Here is a 23,066-nt window from a genome sequence, read left to right as displayed (position 1 = left end):
GGGGGGGGGGGGGGGGGGGGGGGGGGGGGGGGGGGGGGTCCAGTCAGACGGGTGTGTGATGGGAAGAATTTAATGTTTCACATCTGTCCCTGAGAGGCATTACCGTATTTCTTCTGTGACAGGGATGCTGTGGGTTTATAGCCTAATCATTATCGTCATCATCGTCGTCGTCGGTGACGGCAGTTGTTTGACACCAAAGGGTGAATTTCTCTTATTATTTCTGGGTTGAATATGCCCTTAGTGACTACATTAACAGTCATCTACACGTAGATGTTACCACGTAATAACGATCCTCTCTGATGTAATTAATACAATGCATCACCACTCAAATCTAGTTGCACTGTAGTAAGTGAATCATTACATCCCCGCCCCTAAAGTTCCCCTGGGAAACACCTCACTCAACTAGCCTATAAAACAGGATGTGGCTGGGATGGTCTGCAAAGCGGAAAGACTTGAGTTGGAGCAAAAGTTGCACAATGGAGTTTTGCTTATTAGCGCTATTCACAGTTTTTTCCTTGTTTTACAACGTTTTGGCGCTGCCACCTAAAGGTAAGACATGTTGGTATTATATCACTAATCAAGCTGAGTATTAAGGAGAAACGAGCGGCAATGTTTATCTTAATTACCGTACTTTTTTTCTATGTTTCAGTAACAATAGGCTGTATATGTTGCTTTTAGGTGTGTGCCTCCTTCAAGTGGACGAGGGACCTTGCAGAGGAGACATTGAGCGCTATTACTACAACACTATTACACAAAAATGCGAGGTTTTCTCCTATGGGGGGTGCAAAGGGAATGCCAATAACTTCAATAGTTATCCAGAGTGCCATAAAACATGTTTCAGAATCCCAAGTAAGTTGATGATGGTGACCTTGATCACCTCAGAAAGTTACTGAATGTGTAGCCTATTGGGTGTGGCTTTACTCTTTGTATTCTGTGGGCCTATTTGAAAATGTACCTTGAATATTAAGAAAATCATAAATGTATATTTGTTTCTAGACTTGTTGAAGTTTGTTCTTTCTGTGCAAAGGCTGCATGAAGACCATAGGATGCCACCTGATCTAATCCCATACTCAAATCTTCTCCCCAGAGATTCCCCAAATCTGCAGGTTTCCTAAAGACGAGGGACCCTGCCGTGGTCTGTTTCATCGCTACTTCTTCAACATGACCACCATGCAGTGTGAGCCCTTTAGTTACGGTGGCTGCCAGGGCAATTTGAATCGCTTCCAAGACCTCAGGTCTTGCAAGGAGTACTGCAGTCCACGAAAAAGTTAGTATAAACTTATTTTCTCTGACATGCTGCCACTTAGTAATCCTGAAGTGATGCTCACTGGCATCTCTGCATGTGTGGACTAGACAAGTGTGGCAAACACTGAAATACCAGGCAAGATTCACTTCCAAAAGTTTGAATGGTGTTGTTAAGAAAGAAGAAACAAACAAGCATTCCAGGTACAATTAAGTATTGCTACTGAGAAAGAACACGCATTCTGGACATGTGAAAATAATGCTTCATCGTGCCTTTGTGAGAATTCACAATAGATACACAATAAATATTTCATTCATAAGGAAATTCAAGGTCATCAAAGCTATGATTGGATATCTTACTGTGCTTTGTGTCTTATTTTACAGCTGTCCCCGTGCTCTGCCTGGATCCCCTGGACAAAGGGAAGTGTTCAGCCTCCATTCCTCGGTATTACTACAACACCATCACCAACATGTGTGAGAACTTCATCTACTCAGGCTGTGGAGGGAGCAGCAACAACTTTGTCTCCAGGAGGACCTGCATGGATGTGTGTTTTAAAGGTGTGTGAATGAATGCATGTGGCAAAGGTTTGACCAAAATGAAAGCTGTAACTGAAGGTGATCATTTGAGGAGAATTTGCAGACTCCTTAGTTCACTGTAATAATGACAGTATTTGGACTGCCTGTTAGAGCCACCTGTTGGTTTGAATGTGGAGAGAATTCAGGAAGTCAGAGGGAAACTGTAGGAACCCAAACAATGCACAGCTGATTTCATTATCAGGCTTAAAAATTGCTTGGCATCTGACAATTACAATGCACTCTGGGGTTAAAACCAGGGGCAGATTTCCCTTGGTTTCAACCCCAGAGTACTCTGGGAAGTGCCATATGCTTAATTATGAGTACAGAAAGTCAACAAGCATTAGAATTTTAAGTTGTTATACTGAATTGTTGTACTTTTTTGTTGCAGGAGGGAAAAAACTCATAAGACCAGCAAAAACTAATCGCATGAGACGGAATAGGAATTTCATCACTTTCTTGCAGGCGTAGATGTCTGACCCGTGGACTCACTTGGAAAAGCCCTTATTGGAAATATAAACATAAACTGCCAAAATGTGCCAAAAAGTTGACATGGTCTTCTTTGTTGTTACTGTAAGAGTTTTAGTGGCACATACACACATTTTCACTGTATTTGTATGTAACGCATAATGAGCCATTTCAAATGTGATTTTACTGTTTGCTGTTAATGAAGTTTATTACTACTGCACTAATGTTCCTGATTGTGAAATGTGATACTGTGTAGTGTATATTTTATATAAGAAGTAAATCCTTATTGTATTGTATTATTATATTATCACTACTATTACTTGCTTAGCTGGTTAATAAGCACATTTTTTAAATAAAATATACAGAATTTATTAAGTATTGCACCATTTTCTTTGCACTTTTACACTGCTGCTGTCAGTAAATGACTGTATTGTGTGTTATCTGAATAATTAACTAATGCAAAATGTGTTGATTACACCAACCACTGCAGTGTATGCATATAACCTTAAAGAGTCTTTATTACTTTTACTAAAGCACAACAACATTGCAGCCAAAATGAAAACAGGCTTGGCTGGTTTCTTCACTTTCTCTTTATCTCTGGGCCTCTTCCATTCCTTACTAATGCTGCTGTCTCCCCTCCTTATCTGGTAATACTTTGCAAGACACTCAAGCCTATCATGGCGGCTTCAGCATAGCCTTGAATCAGCAAGGAAGTAATCACGGGCCAGAAAACGCTATACTGTGGCAGGTTCATTAGAATGTTAGTGCATATTTAAAGGAGAGGAAGCTGCAGGTTTACAAAACATAAATCATGAGCTTCCAACTATAATTTCAGCATTTGCAATGTAATTACAGTGAAATACACATAATTAAACAAACCAGATTCAGTTGTTGAATTGGATTTTCCTTTTTTTAGTCAATCATTCCTAGTTTTCTCAGATAATATATTTTATGTACCACAGGAGAAATCTAATAACTCTGTAACCCCATTAAAGAAATTGGGCTATTAATTCAAAGTATACTGGGTTTCCAGAATATCATGACTGTCCTAAAACTGCTTTGTTCCATCTCCAACATCATCTCTTATAATAGAATAGTTGAAGCGCTGTGTGATTTTTTAGACAATAAATATTTATGGATGGTATCAAAGGAAGCTGCTCACCCATCCGTCTTGGCTATAAATAGCAATAAAAGATAATACATCTGGCTAGGCCCTTTGCTATTAAGAACCAATGCTAAATCATCTACTCGATTGCATTATGAGAGAGGATGTCTTTCTAACAGTCTACACTCAGCTTCTCAAAAGCTGCATAATCTTGAAATCATCACTAGTGGTGGTTTTGGGGAATTGAGGTTAAGCTTATTTCGATTACGTGCTCTTTGAGGCAAAAATTCTTCCCTGTACCAAGACTGTTCAATCAATAAAAATACAAGATATAGCACTTTTAAAAGGTGTATAAACCAGAATAGCAAAATAGGTGAGTTACATCACATCCAGTACAGGTCAGTGGTAGTTCAAACTCCAATCAATAGCTCATGGGCATTTGATGAAAATTAAGCACAATGCAGTACAGCATATTTTATGAGATACAATCTGTTTGCTTGTTTTTTGTTTCAGAAGATACTAAAACTGACCATGATGGTAACAAATCTTTCTTGTTTTCTATCAAATCACACTGTGTAGCGACATATTCTCACAGTCTGTTTCAATCATCAAAAGACATTACAAATGTTTGTGAGGGTACAAATGGACACAGTGGTTAGCTTTTAATTATAACAAAGCTACCATGATTGGGAATAATACTGACTATAAAAGATTTGGTATAGTTCAGAGAGCTTGAAATTAATAACCAAATCGTGCTCGGGTTATTTCATTAGCTGCAGTACATTAGCCACAAATATTTTGTGTCTCATTCTAAATGGTGATTAATGGACGTTTACATTGAAACATGCTTCTCATTTAAAATGACCATTTGTCAGACAACAATATTGTTTTCTATTTGTGGTTTGAAAAGTTGTCATCAAATTAAAATACTGATTTTGAAGAAGTTACATGTATGTATATATTTCTGTGCACTTTTTGAATACGCTGTTAAATACTTGCTGCAATTAAGAGTATGCTAATTTTAACATTTAACATGATACCAAATGAACACTGCTTGCAAAATGCCTTCACATAGTCTAGGGGTAGTACCTTAGACACCCCCTGGTGGCAGATTCAAATATCAAACAGCAACCAAATAAAAGAACTTTGACACTTCCAGTTTGGGGTGTAAACATACTCCAATTTGGCCAATTTTCTAACTGCTTTAATTACACTAATAAACTGCAGATACATTTTGCAGCCAATTGTAGTTTCAGAATATTGGAGCAACCCATGCCATGCAGCTCAGGTGTTGACTCAGCAGCATTTATTCTACTACAATCTGTTTCTGTAGGTGGATCTTGTTTGCTGAAATGAGCACTGCCTTCAGAGTACTCTCACAGCTTTGGCAGCACAGGAGTATAAAAACCACCAGGTTTGAGATCCAGCTGCATGGATTACAAGTTTCTTCTCCCTTTTTTGGCACAGCACCAACTCATCTTGTGTTTCTCATCTAAGAAAACTGACATTAGCAGATGGACATGCTTTATTTGAATATTTAAAAACAGTTACTCAGGAAAAAAAATATTATCCTAAGCTGATATAGCATTATTTTTGCTTTAGAAAAATCAACGTTGTCCAATGTGCCAGTGTCCTCAAAGCCAGAAACAGGAAATCCATTATAGCTATTTGTGATATTATCAACAAACAAAACAGCCATGTCCATAGATTTTTGATGTTATTGCCCATGAAAACTCCCTAATGTAACAGGATGTGATCATTAATGTTTATTAATGTTGGTGCTGAATAAACAAACCTCATCGGGTGTACATTTTCCTTTCTTGTCCACTAAACATTTTTAATGTGTGGCAGGTCTACCAGTTTCAACTAGTTCAACCAAAGAGTACTATTTTCTCCTTCACCAATAATCAAATAAATTTAGGGCAAATTTCAGTATTTCACAAGAAAAAAGCAAATATTAGAGCAAATTCTGAAAAAATAAAGCTTCAGTAGTTAGCATAAATATGTTTTTCTGCTTTCCAATTCTGTTAGTTACATCTTGATCATTAGATCACACCAACCCTTTGGTGGGGTTTTGATCCCTACAGTAGGTTGGGAACCGCTGTATTAAATCACAGGAGTGTGTTTAGTTGTTTTTATTTTAGACCTAAGGAACACTAAAACTGCAGACCGAAACTGAACTCTGGCCACAGGGATAACATACTGTATGCAAATTGAAGCGAATTTTTATTTTAAGATCATTTCTGGGCTGTCAGAGTTTGGTCTGTTTAAACTCTAGACCAAACATGTCAGGAGGCTTCCCTGCCGCGACATGGCATCAGAGTTTCCCCAACATCCATCATCTTCTGTTGGGTGAAGTGGAACCTCTCAGCTCCACCTCACACACCTAAGATTGATTCGTCTGGTGGGAAGAATTTGGGCTGTTCTTAACTGTCCATCTGGCTTCCAAACACATGTAGTTGTATAATTAAACAAGTCAGAGAACTCCTACTTCTGCTTCTGTGATGTTATGGAAGCCTGTTGCAGAATACCAACTGATTTCCAGAGAAATGCCAAAAGGAAGAGATTAATTTGTGAACATATGTGTTGCCTGGGGTGGCGCAGTGGTGCATTGGTTAGCACTGTCGCCTCACAGCAAGAAGGTTGTGGCTTCAAACCCTGGTTGCCCGGCCTTTCTGTGTGGAGTTTACATGTTCTCCCCGTGTCTGCGTGGGTTCTCTCCGGCTTCCTCCCACCATCCAAAGACATGCGGACTATGTTGATTGGTGACCCTAAATTGTCCTTAAGTGTGAGCGTGAGTGGTTGTTCATCTATGTGTGGCCATGCGATGGACTGGGGACCTGACCAGGGTATACCCCGCCTTGCGCCTGATGTCAGCTGGGATTGGATCCAGCCCCCCCGCGACCCTGTATGCAGGATAAGCGGTTGACAATGGATGGATGTGTTGCATCTGTAGTTGAGCTTTAGTAATTACACTACCTTCCCACTTCTAAAACTCTAAGGTAATTTCACCCTGCCTTGGCTATGATAGTGGTGTAGTAATTGTTTTTTGAGGTGAATACTGATTTCTACAGTTTCTATAACACACTCTAAGTCTGGTAATAGAGAGGTTCCAGGCTATTGTGTAAGGGTTCAAAATATGCTGACCAAATGCTTCCCACTGCGCACAGGTCTTTACTGTAATACTCATACTGTGCTTTTGATGTTTTCAAATACCATCTCTTTTGCTGCAGATGACTCATAGCTGTAAATAAATCGACTGCCCTCACCCTCCTGCACATGTGCCAGCATCATTTTTCATCAAGGTTGGGAAGATTAAAAATGATCTGAGCAGAACGAACAAAATACAGACGCCTATTTTTACCTGAACCTGGTGATGAATTTTTTCTACCAGCACAGTTAAAATGCGCTTCCATGAAAATAAAGATTTCACTCTGAGCTGGAGGTTCCTCCTCTTCACCTGTACTCTTCACTTACCAGCTGCCCAGAGGTTGAACACTTTATATCAAGCTCCAGTTCAGCAGTTCTCTGCAGACTCAGCAGCTAAACTCTTTGGCACAACTGAATTGTGCTGCTTAATAATACGGTTTTAATACATATTACATTTGGGAAAGCTGACCCACCACATGCTCCCCACGCGAGGGTGGAACAAGAGAGCTGAAAATTCCAAGAGTAAGCAGATTATATGCAGACTGGACGTGAGGGACAATCTTGTCAAGGATGTGAGCAGACACTTACTTCACTTCAGTTGGGTGATAAAATGTGTGCACATCACTACGGGCTACCATTTTTTCATAATCTTTAGCCTTTTGATACATTGTTAATATAAAAATATTGATTATAGCAGCTTACTGTTCAAAAATGTACACTGGAATCAAATTCATAAATGTTGTTTCAGTAATATTGCACAGCACAATGAAAAAGACAGCAACCATGGTTGTTTTACTGGGATATGGGCACATTTTCTGATTCACAGCTGGGAGCCTTCATTAAAATGAGCCATTTATGAATAAAATATAACAGACAAATGCTCTATGAACCCACAGAATCAGTCGAAAATGCAACTCCTGATGACAAGTCTTGATGGTGCCATTTCCTGCTGAGAAATCAAAGGATTGCATGTACAAAACCAATGTAAATGCACAGTGTTCTAGGCTTCGTTTCTAATTGGATATTCAGCAATCACTGTTTGAAAGATATGAAAGCTTCCACCCTGTAGCTAGAAACTGCATCTAACAGCAGAAGTGCACCACCGTCATTAACCACCTTCAGCGCTAGCAATCATTTCACCCTCAACTGTTGTTCGTATGTTTTCTGTATATCCAAGATAAAAATCACATCCTTCATGCCAGAACTTGATGCAGGCACAACTTATTAAATTCAAACTCTGACTCACACGGCCTTTTTGTTGGCATCATTATCCTCAAGATTCACATCACAGCATGTTCCACTAAACAGGCGTTCCTCCAGTTCCATTTTGCTCATTCATCCACAGCCTTCCATCGTCACCACAACTGACCATAATGAGGAGATTCTGCGAAGAGGACTTGCTTTTTCATGGAAGTGTCCTCTAACCACAATACCATCTGCAGCACAACTTGTGACCAGTCAAAGCGGGGGTTCTGCCAGGAGGGATTTAAGATGCGACTATGGTGTAGCATGTTCAGAATGACTTTTATCCAGGTGTGAATAGGGAGAAAAAGAAAAAGAAGTCCATTGAAGTTGAAAAAATATGACCGCCCCCCAAAAAAAGGGTTCTAAACATCTGTGTTACTGGAAAGTCACGTTCTTTGTCACATGGTATGATTTCAGGTTAGATTTCAGGTGCAGACGTGCATGTCAAATGTGGCTGACAAGGTCAATATTGTTTTCAACTTTGGAAGAACATTTCCAAGTAGACTGTAATTGTCCACTCGTCGTCCTCTGGACGTTCTGTCTTTTTTGCTGGTTTGAAGGCAGCGCTGCTTGTTTGCAGATTTCCTGGCTTTAGAGATGACAGCCTCATCATGTCTTTCACTGTTATAATGTGTTATAAATATGCAGCTACATGTCCACCACTGACTTGTCTGAGTGTGTGTGAGTTTTTGTTTGTGTGTGCCTGCGTGTGAGATGAGCATTAAAGATCCAGTGTGTAAAACCTGGCAATATTGGCGGAAATGTTGACAGAAGTGGAATATAATATCCAGAAGTATGTTTTTTATTAGTGTATAATCACCTGAAAATAAGAATTGTTGTGTTTTCATTACCTTAGAATAAGCCCTTTATATCTACAGAGGGAACGGGTCCTCTTCCACGGAGTATGCCATGTTGCACCGCCATGTTTCTACAGTAGGCCAGAAAGAACAAACACTGGTTCTAGAGAGGCCCTTATGGGTTTTTCGCGAGTTTAGCTGCCACTGTAGTTTCTGCATGCTTGGATTTTGTTGCAATCTGCAACCTCACCACTAGATATCACTATATGCTGCACATGGGCCTTTAAATTTGTGATTTACAACAAGCTAATTGTGTTGTAATCAGTGCTTGAAGTGGGCCGGCACTCAAAGGTACCTTCACTTCTACACTTGACTCTTTGGTGTACCGACTTTTATTTTTGCGCACTAGACTTCTGACAAGCTGCCGGTCCTCTTTTCTGCACACTCCATATCAGGTTCTCTGGGAGATTCATAATGGCCCTAAATAAACTGCATTACCCAGGGGGCACTACATTCTGCTCACCTGTTCCCGTTCTGCGGAGGTAGACGCCAACATGTGAATAAGGAGAGTAATGGCACTTATTTTTTTCACTTCAAGCACTGGCTGTAATTAAGTTCTGAAACAAGAAGACAACAATCAGGAACAGAGTACTTTTAAGTACTCCCAAAGATGTTGGTTCCACAGAGGTTTTATGTACCACCACCTTTGTAAACTGAAAGACATGGATCATCATTGGCTTCCAGTTTTGGTGTCACAAAAAACCATGCTTGTACGTGTAAATCTTAAACTCAGATTTAACGGTTCTCTGCTGAATTCTAAACATCTAGTAACTTGATTGAGCTGCTTTTCTATGAGTGGGTCCTTGTTCTGTTTTGCGATGCACATGCAAGCATTTGAGCTTGCGGGTGATGCAACTCACAGTACACACCTGCAAACAACGGGAAGAAGAAGCATGCTAGTTGGTAAACATAGATGTAAAAAATGCTGGAATTAAAATCTGCTTTGCAAATGTTTTGTGAGGACGGAAATGCACCCAACACATTTGTTAGATTGCAAGGATACACACAATGCATTTTGCGGATTGACACTGAATGTAACCAGAACTTTTGTTTGTTTTAAAGAAAACGCCACAGCGAGACATTCCCCCCTTCAGCATGAATGTCAAAACAAACTCTACACATACATCATTTCGGTGAAGCTCAAACATCCAAGTGAAGGAACAATAAGCAAAACGCAGTGGAGGGGGGTTTTAAAGCCTGACCTGAACCGAAGAGTAAAAATAAACAAGATGTTGAATATCTAGATCTGCTTTTGTTAATGACTCAGTAGACTTCATTGTGGCATTTCATCCATCAGCCATAACATTATGACCACCCCCCTAATATTGTGTAAGTCCCCTTTTAGTCGCCAAAACAGCCCTGACCCGTCAAGACATGGACTCCATTAGACCTCAGAAGGTGTTCTGTATCTGGCACCAAGATGTTAGCAGCAGATCCTTTAAGTCCTGATGGCCGTGCCATTCACATTACGCAACTTGCCGTCTTGTGACAGGAGTCTTGAAGTCATTGTAGCGATCACACTACGTGACTGATCGGTGAAGGGGTCACACACTACACAAGCTGACAGCGGCTGTGTCACCTGACGCTGGTCTCTAAACCACGTTTTGTCAAGAAAACACACGTGAAATTTGAAACGGGAAATGACGCAAACCTACACATGAAACAGCTGTTGCTCAAATCATTCCTGAACCATTTTTACTTTGTGGCAGGGCGATTTATCCTGCTGAAAGATGTCACTGCCATCGGGGAATACCGTTTCCATTAAAGGGTGCATATGGTCTGCAACAATGCTTAGGTAGGTGGTACGTGTCAAAGTAGCATCCGCATGAATGGCAGGACCCAAGGTTTCCCAGCAGAACATTGCCCAAAGCATCACACTGCCTCCGCTGGTTTGCCTTCTTCCCATAGTGCATCCTGGTGCCATATGTTCCCCAGGTAATTGATGCACACTCCATGTGATGTAAAATAAACGTGATTCATCAGACCAGGTCACCTTCTTCCATTGCTCCGTGGTCCAGTTCTGATGCTCATGTGCCAATTGTAGGTGCTTTCAGTAGTTAAGCAGCTTAGGCACTTTGACTGTTCTGTGGCTACGCAGCCACATACGTAACAAACTGCGATGAACTGTTTTCTGACACCTGTCTAGTAGAACCAGCACCAACCTTTTCAGCAGCATCAGTGTTATTCACTTCACCTGTCAGTAGTCATAATGTGATAGCTGACCGGTGTATAATCAGTAGTGGACCAGTTGATTTCCACTGGACTGAGGTCTTCCAGCATCCAGTTATCATCCTTAATTTTTTTTTCTGCAGATTGGTTGGGTCTATTTAGTCTTGACATGGGAATATTAGACCTATTATTGACCTGTTTTTTAAGAGAAGGAGTGTGGTATAATGAGGAAAATAAAAATCCCTGAGGGCATACTTATACTTACCTAGCAAGTGCAATGAGGAATATGGACTTTTCAGTTGGCCTAATTGTCGAAGTTGTATTTTTACAATGTAGGCCTAGATGTAATTTTAAAAATAGACATAATTTAACTTTTTAGTGATAAAAAAAACATAGGCCTATCAGATGCAAATTATTAGCATAGTATTTTATGTCTTAAAACATGGCTCTCAAGTATAGGCAACTGACAAAATGTAAGGGGTATCACCTGATAGTGTGACTGTTGGACTACCCAATGTGAATCAGTGTGATAACCAAATAATTTATAATGTGATTTGTTACACATCCTTTCCTAGTAATGTATGTTATGTATATTAGTGATAACAAGAGATTCATAAAGGAAAGATTATGGTAAACTAAACAAAGAGGTCAAACAAGTAGCCAATCTTTATGATCAATAGGCTATTATAAAGTCACTGTTGACCACCACAGACGAACCCAGCTGTTTCACATTCCTATAATGTCTCATTATATTGTTTGTTTTAATACCGCTGTCCAAGCCGAGCGCACACACGCTGTGGAGAGGTTGCCTCTCGAACAGACAGGCAGAGATTAAGGCGAGGAGGAGCTCCACCACCTCACGCTCGTCCGCGTAAACGGGAGGCTAGACGCACTTGGATTACCGGGCAGTCAACTGTCACCGCTCATAACGGCTACAGACCGGCGCCCTGCCCAGCGCTCCTCTACCGCGCGCACCGCCGGTCATTAATTCATCTCATAAAAAGCTAGAGACATGGGCAGTAGTAGCATTTAATAGATTTTTATTGTGGGTTTTATATCCGTGGATGCAAAGAAAAAAGTTTTTTTTTAAATTTTCTTTATTGAGGCGGCGTTAAATAGGACGACAGAAGCTGGGAGACAGCACCGGGCTTCTCCGAATCTCCTCAGCATCTGTTTCTCTTTCTGGGGCTGCAGTTTCTAAAATCTGTTCAAGTAAGGTAAGTCACCGACTCAGGTTTTTCTTCTTTACTTATTCAAGTCACTGCTGGAGACGGTGTCAGGATTAGTCACGTAAGGGGACATATTTTCAATTTAAATGTCAATTTGCCTAATTTTATGTCACATTTTCCGGACTGATGAAGGAGAATCCGATTCTCTTTGCATGGGATGACCGTGACTGTTGACGCAATATCAATTGGATTTTCATTTTCCTGCGTTTATGCTGTTAAAGCATTATGATTAAATAGCACGTAGAAGGAAATTTAACACCAGCTTAGCTCAAGATTATTTTAAGCAAGGGAAAAAATACAGAAAATGCAGGATGGATAGTTGTCTGTGATGCTCTATTTATGTGACTAAAAAAATATTCGAAATTGTAGTGGATGCATGCATTATACTCATGGAAAATTTTATTCAGCGTTTTTCCTGAAGGAATTCTAAGAAAAGCAATGATCCATGGGATACATAATATTTGTTAATGTTAATGGAAAACCATAACCAACTTCTGCAGATTAGATACTCCTTGGTGAGTCAATGCAAATTTGCAGAGGGATTTTCAATAGTGGAGTACAAACTGCGCACATAAGGCAAATTGGAGGATCTTCTAAACATATTCACCTCTTTGCAGTCAAAAAGATGTGAAAGATTGTGTTACAGATGAATCTTTCAAGTCACATACACACACATACACTCACACATACACACAGCGCATACACACAGCGCATACACACATGTTGCGTAGTATCCAAACAGGCTCCAGCTTCTCTTCTGAGAGATTAACAGTACAAAAATGGAGAGGCATCGATTCTGTTCCCAGTAATAAATATAATTTTACAAGTTAAGAAATGGACACCAAGACACACACATAAACCCAAGCAATCAGGCAGCACACAATGCACACAAGTAGGCACATGTATACAGATTAAAGGTCAGTGCATGCAACCTTTCTGCACTTGCTGTATTATTCACAGCATCTGTGTGGAGGCTGAGACTAAAGCTGCTTTTTGCTTTGCTCTCAGAAAGAAATCTTGACTTTGTATAAGTATGTATATTTTCACGAGCTAAATCCACCCAGGACTCCTTCTCTTCTCTTCTGCGTGAGAATTTTTGACACTGCCTTAAACCACCCTCATGCATTCACCCTCATATTGATTATATTAGCAAATTCGTGGAAAGGGAAAATAAGCATTCCTTCATGGACCCACTATTCCCACAAGCCGGAAATAAAATGAGCCAAAATCATCGCCGAATGCTGCAAGCCTTCGTTCAGTCTCCAGTTGTGGCAGAAACAGAGCAGAAACTGGAGTGCCTGCTTCGAAGATGTCTGTGGCTAAATTGGGATTCTTCTTTTGGGGATTCCTTTGTGTTTACGTAACCGTGTTTAGAGTAATGGCTTGTGTCATCTGGAATTTTATTAGAGGCAGTGAGTGAAGTGGCTTCAATGAGCTGATATGACTGCGAGGAACGAGAGCTTCTCGGCACATGATATACACATACTGTGCAATACAGACCAAGACAAGAATAGCAACAGACACATAGTGAGGCCGTACGGCAGAAAGGCAGACATAAACAGCACAGAATGAGAAAGACAGCAATGAAGAGATACGTGCAGACAGGCAGGCTGAGATGTACGGCGCCCTGCAGTGAGCTGGGCTGGGTTGGCAATGAGTGTGGCTGCTTTTTGAGTCTTGAAGATTAGTTCGTCATTCATCGTCCCACACATTGTTTGTCTGTCTGTCCGTCTCCAGTCTGTCCGGTCAGAGACAGGCAAGCGGGTAAGTGAGCAAGTGGCAAAATACGCTCCCCCTTTGAAGGGACACGAATGAGAAGTCAGCATGAAAAAGGAGGCCTTTGGAGGGGCATTGTGCTCTGCAAGTGTTTGAGGAACAGCTTTTAAAGCTTTGTTTCCAATTGAAAGATTTGGATGCACACTTATGAAGCTGCTTTGCGCTTTTGTGTCTCATTTTGGGTTTTGGACTATAATACTCCTGCAATCGCCAAACCAACATTTAGACACGCCGCAAATGCAAATACATGCCAATACACATTTGCACACACAGCTTGTCTCACACACACACACACACACACACACACACACACACACACACACACATATACACACACACATACACACACACATACAGAGTCAGGTAATTGAGTCCCATCACTCATGGGGAGGTCAGCAGACTATTCACTGTCTGTTGTTATTCCTCAATATTAATCAAGCCTCTATGTTTTATTCATAGGTACATGCAGTGACCCAAAATGTCACTATATCTCCCTGTCTGAGCATCATAATTGACGCATTCATGAACAAGACAACGCTAAATACTACTGCTTAGAAGTAACAGTGACACATCTCCCGCTGCGATACGATCTCTTGGTGAAACAGATCAGAGGAATCAAGAATCATGTGAAATAACATGAACATGATGGAAAAACCCTCTTCTGTTGACCCCATGCTGTCTTAAGCTACTTACGTGTTCGTGTAACGTGGACAGTTTTGCTGTCACGCCATTAATGTTGGCAGTCTTGAAAACCTTGAAAGAGGAGAGAGACTAAATGTGCTGAGAAGCTGCATAATTTGGACTTACGCTGAAATGTCACACGTTAAGGTTTAGAGTTTCCATGCTGGCGAGCCATACATCAGACTCAGACAGATCTAAGGGTGGGGCTTAACCTTTTCCATTACATAATAAATGGAACTGTGTTGTCAGAGCCAGAGGTCAGGCTTTACTTCTTCATTTCATGCTACCATGTACACACACAGCGGTGCACAGCTGGGTCTGTAAAATGATAAAGACATTTATAGAGTAGCAAGAGACACTGAAGTTGACTTTGAGTCACTATTGGGCAAGCTGGAATGGTTATAGGATGTGATTAAAGTTAAGTGTTGCAATATGTGCAGCGCAACTGTAGCCGTTCTCTGTCCGTCTTTCATGTTAGCTCTCAGTTCTCTGCATGAGTCAGATATGAACTTTATTCAGGCAAATGCTCATGTTCATGATTTTCTATGAAGACAAGGGGATCTGCTGATGCAAAATTCAATTTCACAGTCGTCTGTTGCAGTTATCTCTGCCCCAGTTAGCTGTTTACCAATTGCAGGTGGCTGGATGAGCAGTTTCAGAGTAATAGAAGCTTGCAAAATTTGCATGTGATTTATGACTAAACTCAAATAAGGCTCCAGGAAAGACACGCACACGACAGTAATGAAACAAAACGGTCTTTATTTCAGCATTGTTATTTAATACAAATGGGACGGTGTATTTTAGGCAGTGAAACATCTCCTGTAAACAGTGCTGCAGCTACAGCACTTCATACAGTGAAAAGTAGTATCAATAGGTGGTGCTAGAATAGAGTGAATGGCTGATGGCTTAGAAAAAACAGGTTTATACAACAAATGATTAGTGTGTGTGTGTGTGTGTGTGTGTGTGTGCATGCGTGTGGGTGTGTAACAAAGAAAGAGATACAGACAGATCATTTCACCACGTATTAACATTTTCATAAAAATGTCATTGTGTCTCCTCTGGCCTGTGATCTCTTCCCCCTCCTGTAATACCTGAATTCAATTTGCAGTGCCGCTACTCCAGACGCTACAGCTGCACAGCTAACGGCACAACGTGCTCCTTTACTTCCTTGATCGATCGAATGTTCCCTGTCTGAAATCATGAAGATTTGTTAGCAGAGCCAAAGGAACATGCAGTTCCACATCTCCTCTTCTTTATTTCTACAGTGTTCACCCTAAAAAGCTTATCTTACGGTCATAAAAAACACATTATAGGTTTTGAAACGTAAAGAACAATTTGCTGGGGATATTATAACTTTATGGACAGCTGTTTTAAATGGTAAGGTAGCTCATTATTGAATAGCTGTTAGTCTGTGCAAAGGACTGATTAAAGCCCCCTTACAGCTGTTAAATTGGGCTTTTAATGGAAATTCAATTCTCCAGAATGGTTTCTAAATTTCTACCAGGCTAAGAAAGCTGTTAACCCTCTAAAGCATCCAAAATCCTCCATTTAGGCTGCCCTTAAAAAGTGGCTCCTTGTGAACAACAATTAACAATTACTCTGCTAAATGTTTAACACTGATGGCAAACTCATTTGCTCTAGTCATTACTGTTAATAATCCGACACAAAGCCTTCAATGAGTGTGAAAGCAGGGGAGCGTCATCGAAGCAGCCACATGTTCCTCCTCTCTGTAAGATCAAAGTGCCTCATCATTTTACTGTATAGGGTAAAACTAACATTCTCTGATAGAGCCTTTGAAAGTCAACTTGCTATGAACCCATTTTTATCCTTCTGGAAGACATTGACAGCGAATGGAAAAAACACGTCTGTTTAAAGGATCCCATTAGCATGCAAAGTTTCTATTTTTCTGCTGTCAGCGCAGCAAGTAACACACACTTTTTGCCTCTTTATCTCGCCTTTTTTTGCTGTTCAGTCACAGCTTCTTCTTTGCTTTTATTCACCTTTTTCTTCCTTTACAATATCTACTTTACTTGTCCTAGCTGCTACTTTTTGTTCTTGTGGACTTCCAAATCTTATTTCATCTTCATAATGTCCGCACCTCATGCTTCTCCTGTCTCATTTCTTCGTCTTTTTTACGTTTGTAGTGAAAAAGGCATGTCTTCTCCAATTTGATTTCATTTTCTCTGTCTCTGTCTTCCCCTCTCTTCATCTCTGTCCTCTGTTGTTGCTCTGTCCTTTCACCTTTTGCCCTTCACAGTTAATTGCATTCTCAGTCCCTCCTGTCTTTTGCCCATCTCTCTCATTCCTTCCGTCCTTCTATTTTTGCTCTAAATGTTTTCACCTTCTCCCTCCTGTGTTTGGTTGGCAAACACTTCCTGGGGCTTTTTCGTGCCAAAGTGTCATCCCCTGATAGCTTTTGGTCACTCTGAGAGACATGCAGTCACAGAGTGTGCATAATTCAGGGTCAGGAGGGGTTAAAAAGATGATTTTCTTTTTTCAGTGTTTTAAGTCGGTCTGGTCGAAAATTGGAGGTCCTACATTTTACAGCAACAAAACAGAGGATTCAACCACTTATGTCCTTAATCTCCATTAAAATAAGCCGTTGCTTTCTTGCCTTTCAGTCTGTGTTCATCGCCGATCTTCCCTGCTGTTTACCAGCCAGGTGTCCAGATTATCACTCCAGATATGCTTTTCCATTTTTTTCAAAAACACTGACATTTAGAGTGACGCACTGGAATATTTTTGGCTCTCATTCACTCAGGATTTGGCACTCTCACACAACACTGATACGTCTGTCTGCATATGTGCCTGCAATCTGTCAAGACAATGACATGGATAGGGATCTTTTTACTAATGAGAACTTGTGTTTTGCACGACATAAAAGATTTAATGGTAATGGTAATAGTGGGGTAATAGTTTGATAACAAAGAGGTAATAATTAAGTAATACCATCGCATTAAAAAATCCAGGTAATAGCTTGGTATTAACAATGGGCATATTTGGGTAATATTAGACTGAAATGAGTGACAGATCAAGCCCCTCTAAAAGACCCCTACTGTTTAATATTGAAGTCTTACTCGCAGGGGGCCTGAAAGCAAAGCCCAGTGTGATTGACAGTAATTAAAGTGGCTTACTTTCCCCACCAAGGGCAGCTCTGTGTGCGCTGTGAGACACTGTTAATTCTGATTTATTACAATATCCCTAGACTACCAGACCACTCATTGATTTCCTTTGCCATTCGGCTCTTTTTCATCCTCATTTTGGCTCACACTTCAAGTCTCTCTATGACTCACAGGGTCGGCTGTAATACCAGGTGTAATCACCTCCTCCCATTAAGGTTTCCGTGATTGATTGGTGGCAACCCAGAGAAAGCCGTTACGCTGACTTTGGAGGTTTAAGGCCAATGATTTTGTCCTCTCTCTGAGTTTCTATTTGTCACTTGGTCTCTGCATTAGGCAATATTCTCTGGAAATTTGGAGTTGCATTTGCAAGTTGGAATGCGACCCTGATGCTGTTGAAGAAGCAGAGAGATGTTTCTATTTATGTCCATGCCATTTGTCATCACACGAGTGGTATTTTCACAAACATGCTCTCTGCATAATGTCTGTGGAACTTCAAACAAAGCCGATGTCTATGATTGTGGTTATCATTAAATGCTAGTGTCCCCTCCTTCTTCCCTGATGACTTATACTTGATTCTTCCTAAATGTTACAAAAGGTTGTTGCAGATCTGACATCCACAAACTCAAGAGCAAGATACTGAAATAAAACTCTTGATGTTTATAATATGCACTCGCTGTTGTAGTAGAAAAGTCCAGGCTGACTCTTGCTGAGGGTCTGAGATTGCTTCGGCGGCTTCAGAATGAAGCTTCAGGGGCTTGTAGTGCAAAGAGAGTGATTTGCAGCATAACCGCTCTGTTCTGGAAACACTCTGCTCTGACTTACTGCTTTCAATTCTTCTCTTTTGTCACTGACTTCTTTTCCTATTGTCTCTGTTCTCAATTTTTCTCTTATCGCTCCTAATGTTAATTGCATGTTTATTGTAATGTTTGCTAATTGCCTCTCCCTTAATTTCTCTCATTACTCCCTTTATTTCCACCTCTTTCCACTCCTCTACAGTTTTACCCTCTGGTCACAATATTAAAGGACTGTAAGAGCACTTGTGCTACTATTTTAATTATCCTGTTTCCTACAGTGTGTACTCATGATAACAGCACCCATCTCTCTCACTCTGCCTGTCTCTCTCTCTCTGTCTGTTTACAGCTTATAGCACCCAGACACAGACCACTCTCTGACCCAACAGAGCGTACTAGGAACACTGTGCCCAGAAGGGAATTGTAGTTACAGAAATGCCTTTCGGCCAAAGTCCAGCGACAAATTACTTCTTTAATTGCTTTCCCATAGCCCTCAGCTGCAGTGTACTTCCTCTCCAATTGCACATTGATGCAAGTGTTGAGTTTGCTATGTAGGACAAATGGTGTATCCTAATGGGATCTGTATTGCATGCAGATATCCATCTCAGCAAAAACGTTTGTTGTGAACTTTAACACCATAGCAATTTATCAATCTTGGTCTATTCTTTTATACTATGCTGGGCAGTTAACATCATCCCCTATAATGGTCTTATCTCCTTAACCTTAAAAAGAATAATTAAACTTTTAAGCAGACTTAGAGAAAAGAAAACCCAAAATGCAAAAATCTGCCTCCAGTTTGATAAAGGATGCTGTGGCTTGTGTGCCTACATGGATATGTTGATGCCGGCTGCCTTCATTTCTCTCTTTTTTTTTTCTGTGACTCAGTGACTGATAGAAGATTTAAATTCTTTTGAAAAGCATATTTAAGAAGAGCAAAGGTTAAGAGGGGAGGGTCCTCCCTCACTCAATTAAGAGCATACTTAGGAAAAATGTGCACATTCTTGTTTTTTTATTTCTCTGGAATTGAAAAGGCAAGGTTATCTTCAAGATGGGTTTTATGATCTGCAGATGGAGAGGGGGAACTGAGAGCACCGTATAGTAAGTCACTCAGATGACAGTGGAGGCCTCATCTCAACCCATCTGTCACCATCTTTCTTTGCTCTGAACTGGTGCTTAAGATCTCAAGAGGGATGTTTTCCTGTTCATGCAAATTCACAATTCGAGTGTTTGAAATTTTATTTTAAAGTGACACATGAAAGTGACTTTATAGAAAAAAATGGTTGAGAAATATATACTTAAAGTTATCTTTGACTAATTGGAACAACATTAAAATTCACTATATATTTATATATGTGTAACACTCTCAACCCTTTTGACTCCATGTATTTAGCTTTATTATGATCTTTCATGTGCTTTTGTTTGATGTGGTCAGGTGCTTTTGTTGTTAGAGTTTTATAAAGATGTATAAATATCTGCTTTTAGTTAAGTGAACCATAACAGAGCTCTTATGACAGTAAAAGAATTTCCAAAAATGTCTAAACTGCTTCTAATTTCAAAATCAGGCCAGTAGGCGCCGTTTTAATTAAAGCGTACTGGAGGGGTTTAAATGTAAACTCACTTGCCAAAAGAGTTTATTATATTGGTTATTAAATATATAATAAACCAGTTATATAGATATTGTATTTATACAGCATATTGCATCATCGAGAATGCACAAAATTTGAGGGAAAAAAGGTTTTCAGTCTTTTGAAAAACTGTAGGCCAGTCCAAGTTTTTTCTCAATTGTAGAAAAGCACATCAGTGTAAGCCCAAACATCAAGAAAACAGGGAACCACCAAGAGTTTATTACTTATTTGTCAAATGAAAATAAAATACTTCAAGTACAAGAAATGAAAGCTGTATATAACCATAGACATTATAGAAGTCAATGAAGCCACTGTGACGTCACCCATTGGTTTGTGGACTATCGTTTTGAAGCCTCAAGTTTGGCATATTGGCCAATTATATATATATATATATATATATATATTTTGGAACCAGAAGTGACCATATTTGAACAAGAGGGTGGAGCAGTTTAGGTATACACTTTGCTATGGCTGACAGGTCGCCGGTTGAGTGACTTGTGTGGTAAATCTTGAAATAAAATCTGAATACAAGCTTGTCTTTTCATAAAGGGAAAGGGACCAGCCAGCAAAAAATGCTGTCCATACTGCTGCCTGGTGAAGTTTTTATGTCCTGTTTTTCACGTACAAAGAAACATCTGTGCTGACAGACATGAACCTAAGCACAGAAGAAGTCACTTCATTATTAGGGATGAAAGGTCAGATGTATTTTTAACATGATCATCAAGATTACAGAACACAGGACAGGGGTATGTAGGTAGGTTTAATGTTACAATATAACAGGTTATAGAGTGAAATTAAGTTTTGTAACTCCCTTCTGCTACATAGCAGACAATATACATTAATAAAGAATCAATTATGAAAAATGGTAAGGTCACAAGTTACAGGCCATAGTTACAATAAGGCTATTCAGAATGGCAACAAAACAAGGTCATTCATAGTTTTTCATCCACATACAGATATTGATAATCTACTTACATATCAAGATTTTAGCATGTGCTCTTGGCTGACACTGTTTTTCATTCACACTTGTTACTCACAAGGTAGGCTTGCCCTGAAGCATGCACTGTTTTTTTGTCAGTTTTACTTTAAATGGGACCATCATTTACAAAATGAACATCATGCTGTATTGAAGAAGACTCAAAGCTAACAATCAAGACCATAAACACATTAGGAAAGTGTTTACTGAGGTGACAAATAGTGAGAAGTAGGCTCACTTTGTCATAGACTTCTATACATAGGGATATCTTTTGCAACCAGTGGAGTCGCCCCCTACTGGCCAACTGAAGGAATGCAGGTACAAGGCACTTCCGCACTGGCTTCACCTTTTCAGACCTGAAGGTTCCCGCTTGTATCTAACGTACAAAAAAAGAATTCAAAGAATTCACATGTGACATGTTTTTGCTGAATTAATCATGATTAGTGAGTCAGCCACTTTTTAATTACAGTGAAAGTTGTGTAAATAAAGGTGGTGAAAGCACTTGGTACAAACATGTCTTCATGCTGAAACTTAATTTTAATGGTTCTAATGGTTTATTATGAAGCTGACTGTGATAGTAACGGTGCAGAACATCAGGCGCATCAGTGTACATCTATCTACTGATTAGTTAATAGTGGGGCAATTTGCAGTGTACTTTGCTGGCCAGACTCTTCCTGGGCTCTAAATGGTTTATGTGAGCATGGCACAGATAATGGTAATGGTATCAAACAGAGAGGAAATGGGAGACAGAGAGACTCTCTTCACCTTTGTGAATATATGACAGTCTGTGTGTCTTTGTGTGTGCAGGAGCATACAGACTAGCATGACACCAGCAGCATACTTTGCATTTCCTCTCTGGCCAATCCAAATGCAAAAGAATACCTTCAACCACAGCTGATAAGGACTTGCATTGTGATAAACCACTTTGAACTTATCCACCAAATGAATGCACAGGCAGATCAAGCGTCCACTGAAAGAGGGAAAGCTATTAAAGCGATCCCCTACTTTATAATTTCTAATGATCTTGAATAGAAAATTCACAGAAACTGAGGCTGAAATAAAGAGTGATTATCCCATTTGGAGTTAATTTTAGAGCAGTGAGCTTTCCTGAGCAGATGTTTTAGTTAATTATCTTGGCATGATACTGTTCATTTGCTAAACTCTATTGCACGACAATGCCCTTTGATGAAGTCTCTCTGCTGTTGGTTTTCCAAACTGTCCTTACATCCATAACGTTGAAGAAATAATACTTGAAGAATCTTTAAGTCTTTGGCTGATACTCTGCACCTGACAAAATGTCCTGAAAGCAACGTGATTGATATATTTGGATTGTAGCGTGCATGCCTGCACGCACCACCCACATGCTTTCTCTCTTTTACTGCTATACAAATCTGAAGAATCAAAGCACGTATTGTATGCAACACACCATGATCATCATGTATGTAGGGCATGAATATATGTGATGTGTTTCTTTATGTTTGGAGTCTTGTATTTTATGTTGCTACAAAAAGGAGATTGTCAGCAAATAAGCATTCCAAAGCATTCCATTCCATTAAATTTAAATTAATAATTTGACATTTTGTAAAAAAGGCTTATTCACATTTATGTCAAGAGTTAGATGACAAGATTTATTCTTTCATATACAGTATGTCCATTCAATTTGAAGATACAGGCAGGAAACGGTTATCTTAGGGTAGCAGACTAGGAGCAGGGGGAAACAGCTGGCCTGTCTCTGTCCAAGTCCAAAAAAAGAAGTGCAAAAAGGAGAGTTTGTGCTTATGGGTCTTACTTTTACAATAATACATGACTACATATTCAAATATTTTAAGGTTTAGCCTAAATATCTCCGGTCAGGGTTTTCTTATCGCTTAGAATCAAATCATTAATGATAATTTCTGCCACCATGAATAATCCTTAAGGGTGGGGAGAGGAGGGTAGTAAAGTTAAGGAGCCGGCTACTTGCACATGAAATAGAGAAGTTTTGTTATTGCCACTGCTCTGAACTACGGTAAAAAATCCATGCTCTACTAAAGCCAGCTTAATGTGGTTTTACTGTA

The 23,066-nt window shown here is 39.9% G+C and overlaps 2 protein-coding genes across 2 annotated transcripts in view; both read left to right on the top strand.

Annotated features, from left to right (window-relative positions):
• Positions 1–407: 407 nt before the first annotated feature.
• On the top strand, positions 408–3,170 carry tfpi2 (tissue factor pathway inhibitor 2). Its single transcript, XM_046058471.1, has 5 exons — positions 408–549; positions 679–849; positions 1,088–1,267; positions 1,627–1,800; positions 2,207–3,170. The coding sequence occupies exons 1-5, from the start codon at positions 420–422 to the stop codon at positions 2,284–2,286; spliced, it is 735 nt and encodes a 244-aa protein (XP_045914427.1). The 5' UTR covers positions 408–419; the 3' UTR covers positions 2,287–3,170.
• Positions 3,171–11,770: 8,600 nt separating this feature from the next.
• The window catches only part of calcr (calcitonin receptor), a 51,599-nt gene continuing 40,303 nt past the window's right edge, over positions 11,771–23,066 (top strand). Inside the window, exon 1 of the mRNA XM_046059163.1 lies at positions 11,771–12,026. The gene's annotated coding sequence lies outside the window, so the exon portion shown is untranslated. The remainder of the gene's footprint in view (positions 12,027–23,066) is intronic.

Source organism: Micropterus dolomieu, linkage group LG09, assembly GCF_021292245.1.
Source record: "Micropterus dolomieu isolate WLL.071019.BEF.003 ecotype Adirondacks linkage group LG09, ASM2129224v1, whole genome shotgun sequence".
Lineage (NCBI taxonomy): Eukaryota > Metazoa > Chordata > Actinopteri > Centrarchiformes > Centrarchidae > Micropterus > Micropterus dolomieu.
This window is presented reverse-complemented; position numbering and strand designations above follow the sequence as displayed.

What these genes read in the sequence shown, in the direction of transcription:
- tfpi2 (XM_046058471.1), top strand. Translation starts at nt 420, where the DNA reads ATGTGGCTGGGATGGTCTGCAAAGCGGAAAGACTTGAGTTGGAGCAAA. An exon ending in TTTGGCGCTGCCACCTAAAG is followed by an intron (nt 550 to 678) that starts GTAAGACATGTT and finishes TGTTGCTTTTAG; the next exon opens with GTGTGTGCCTCCTTCAAGTG. An exon ending in CATGGATGTGTGTTTTAAAG is followed by an intron (nt 1,801 to 2,206) that starts GTGTGTGAATGA and finishes TTTTTGTTGCAG; the next exon opens with GAGGGAAAAAACTCATAAGA.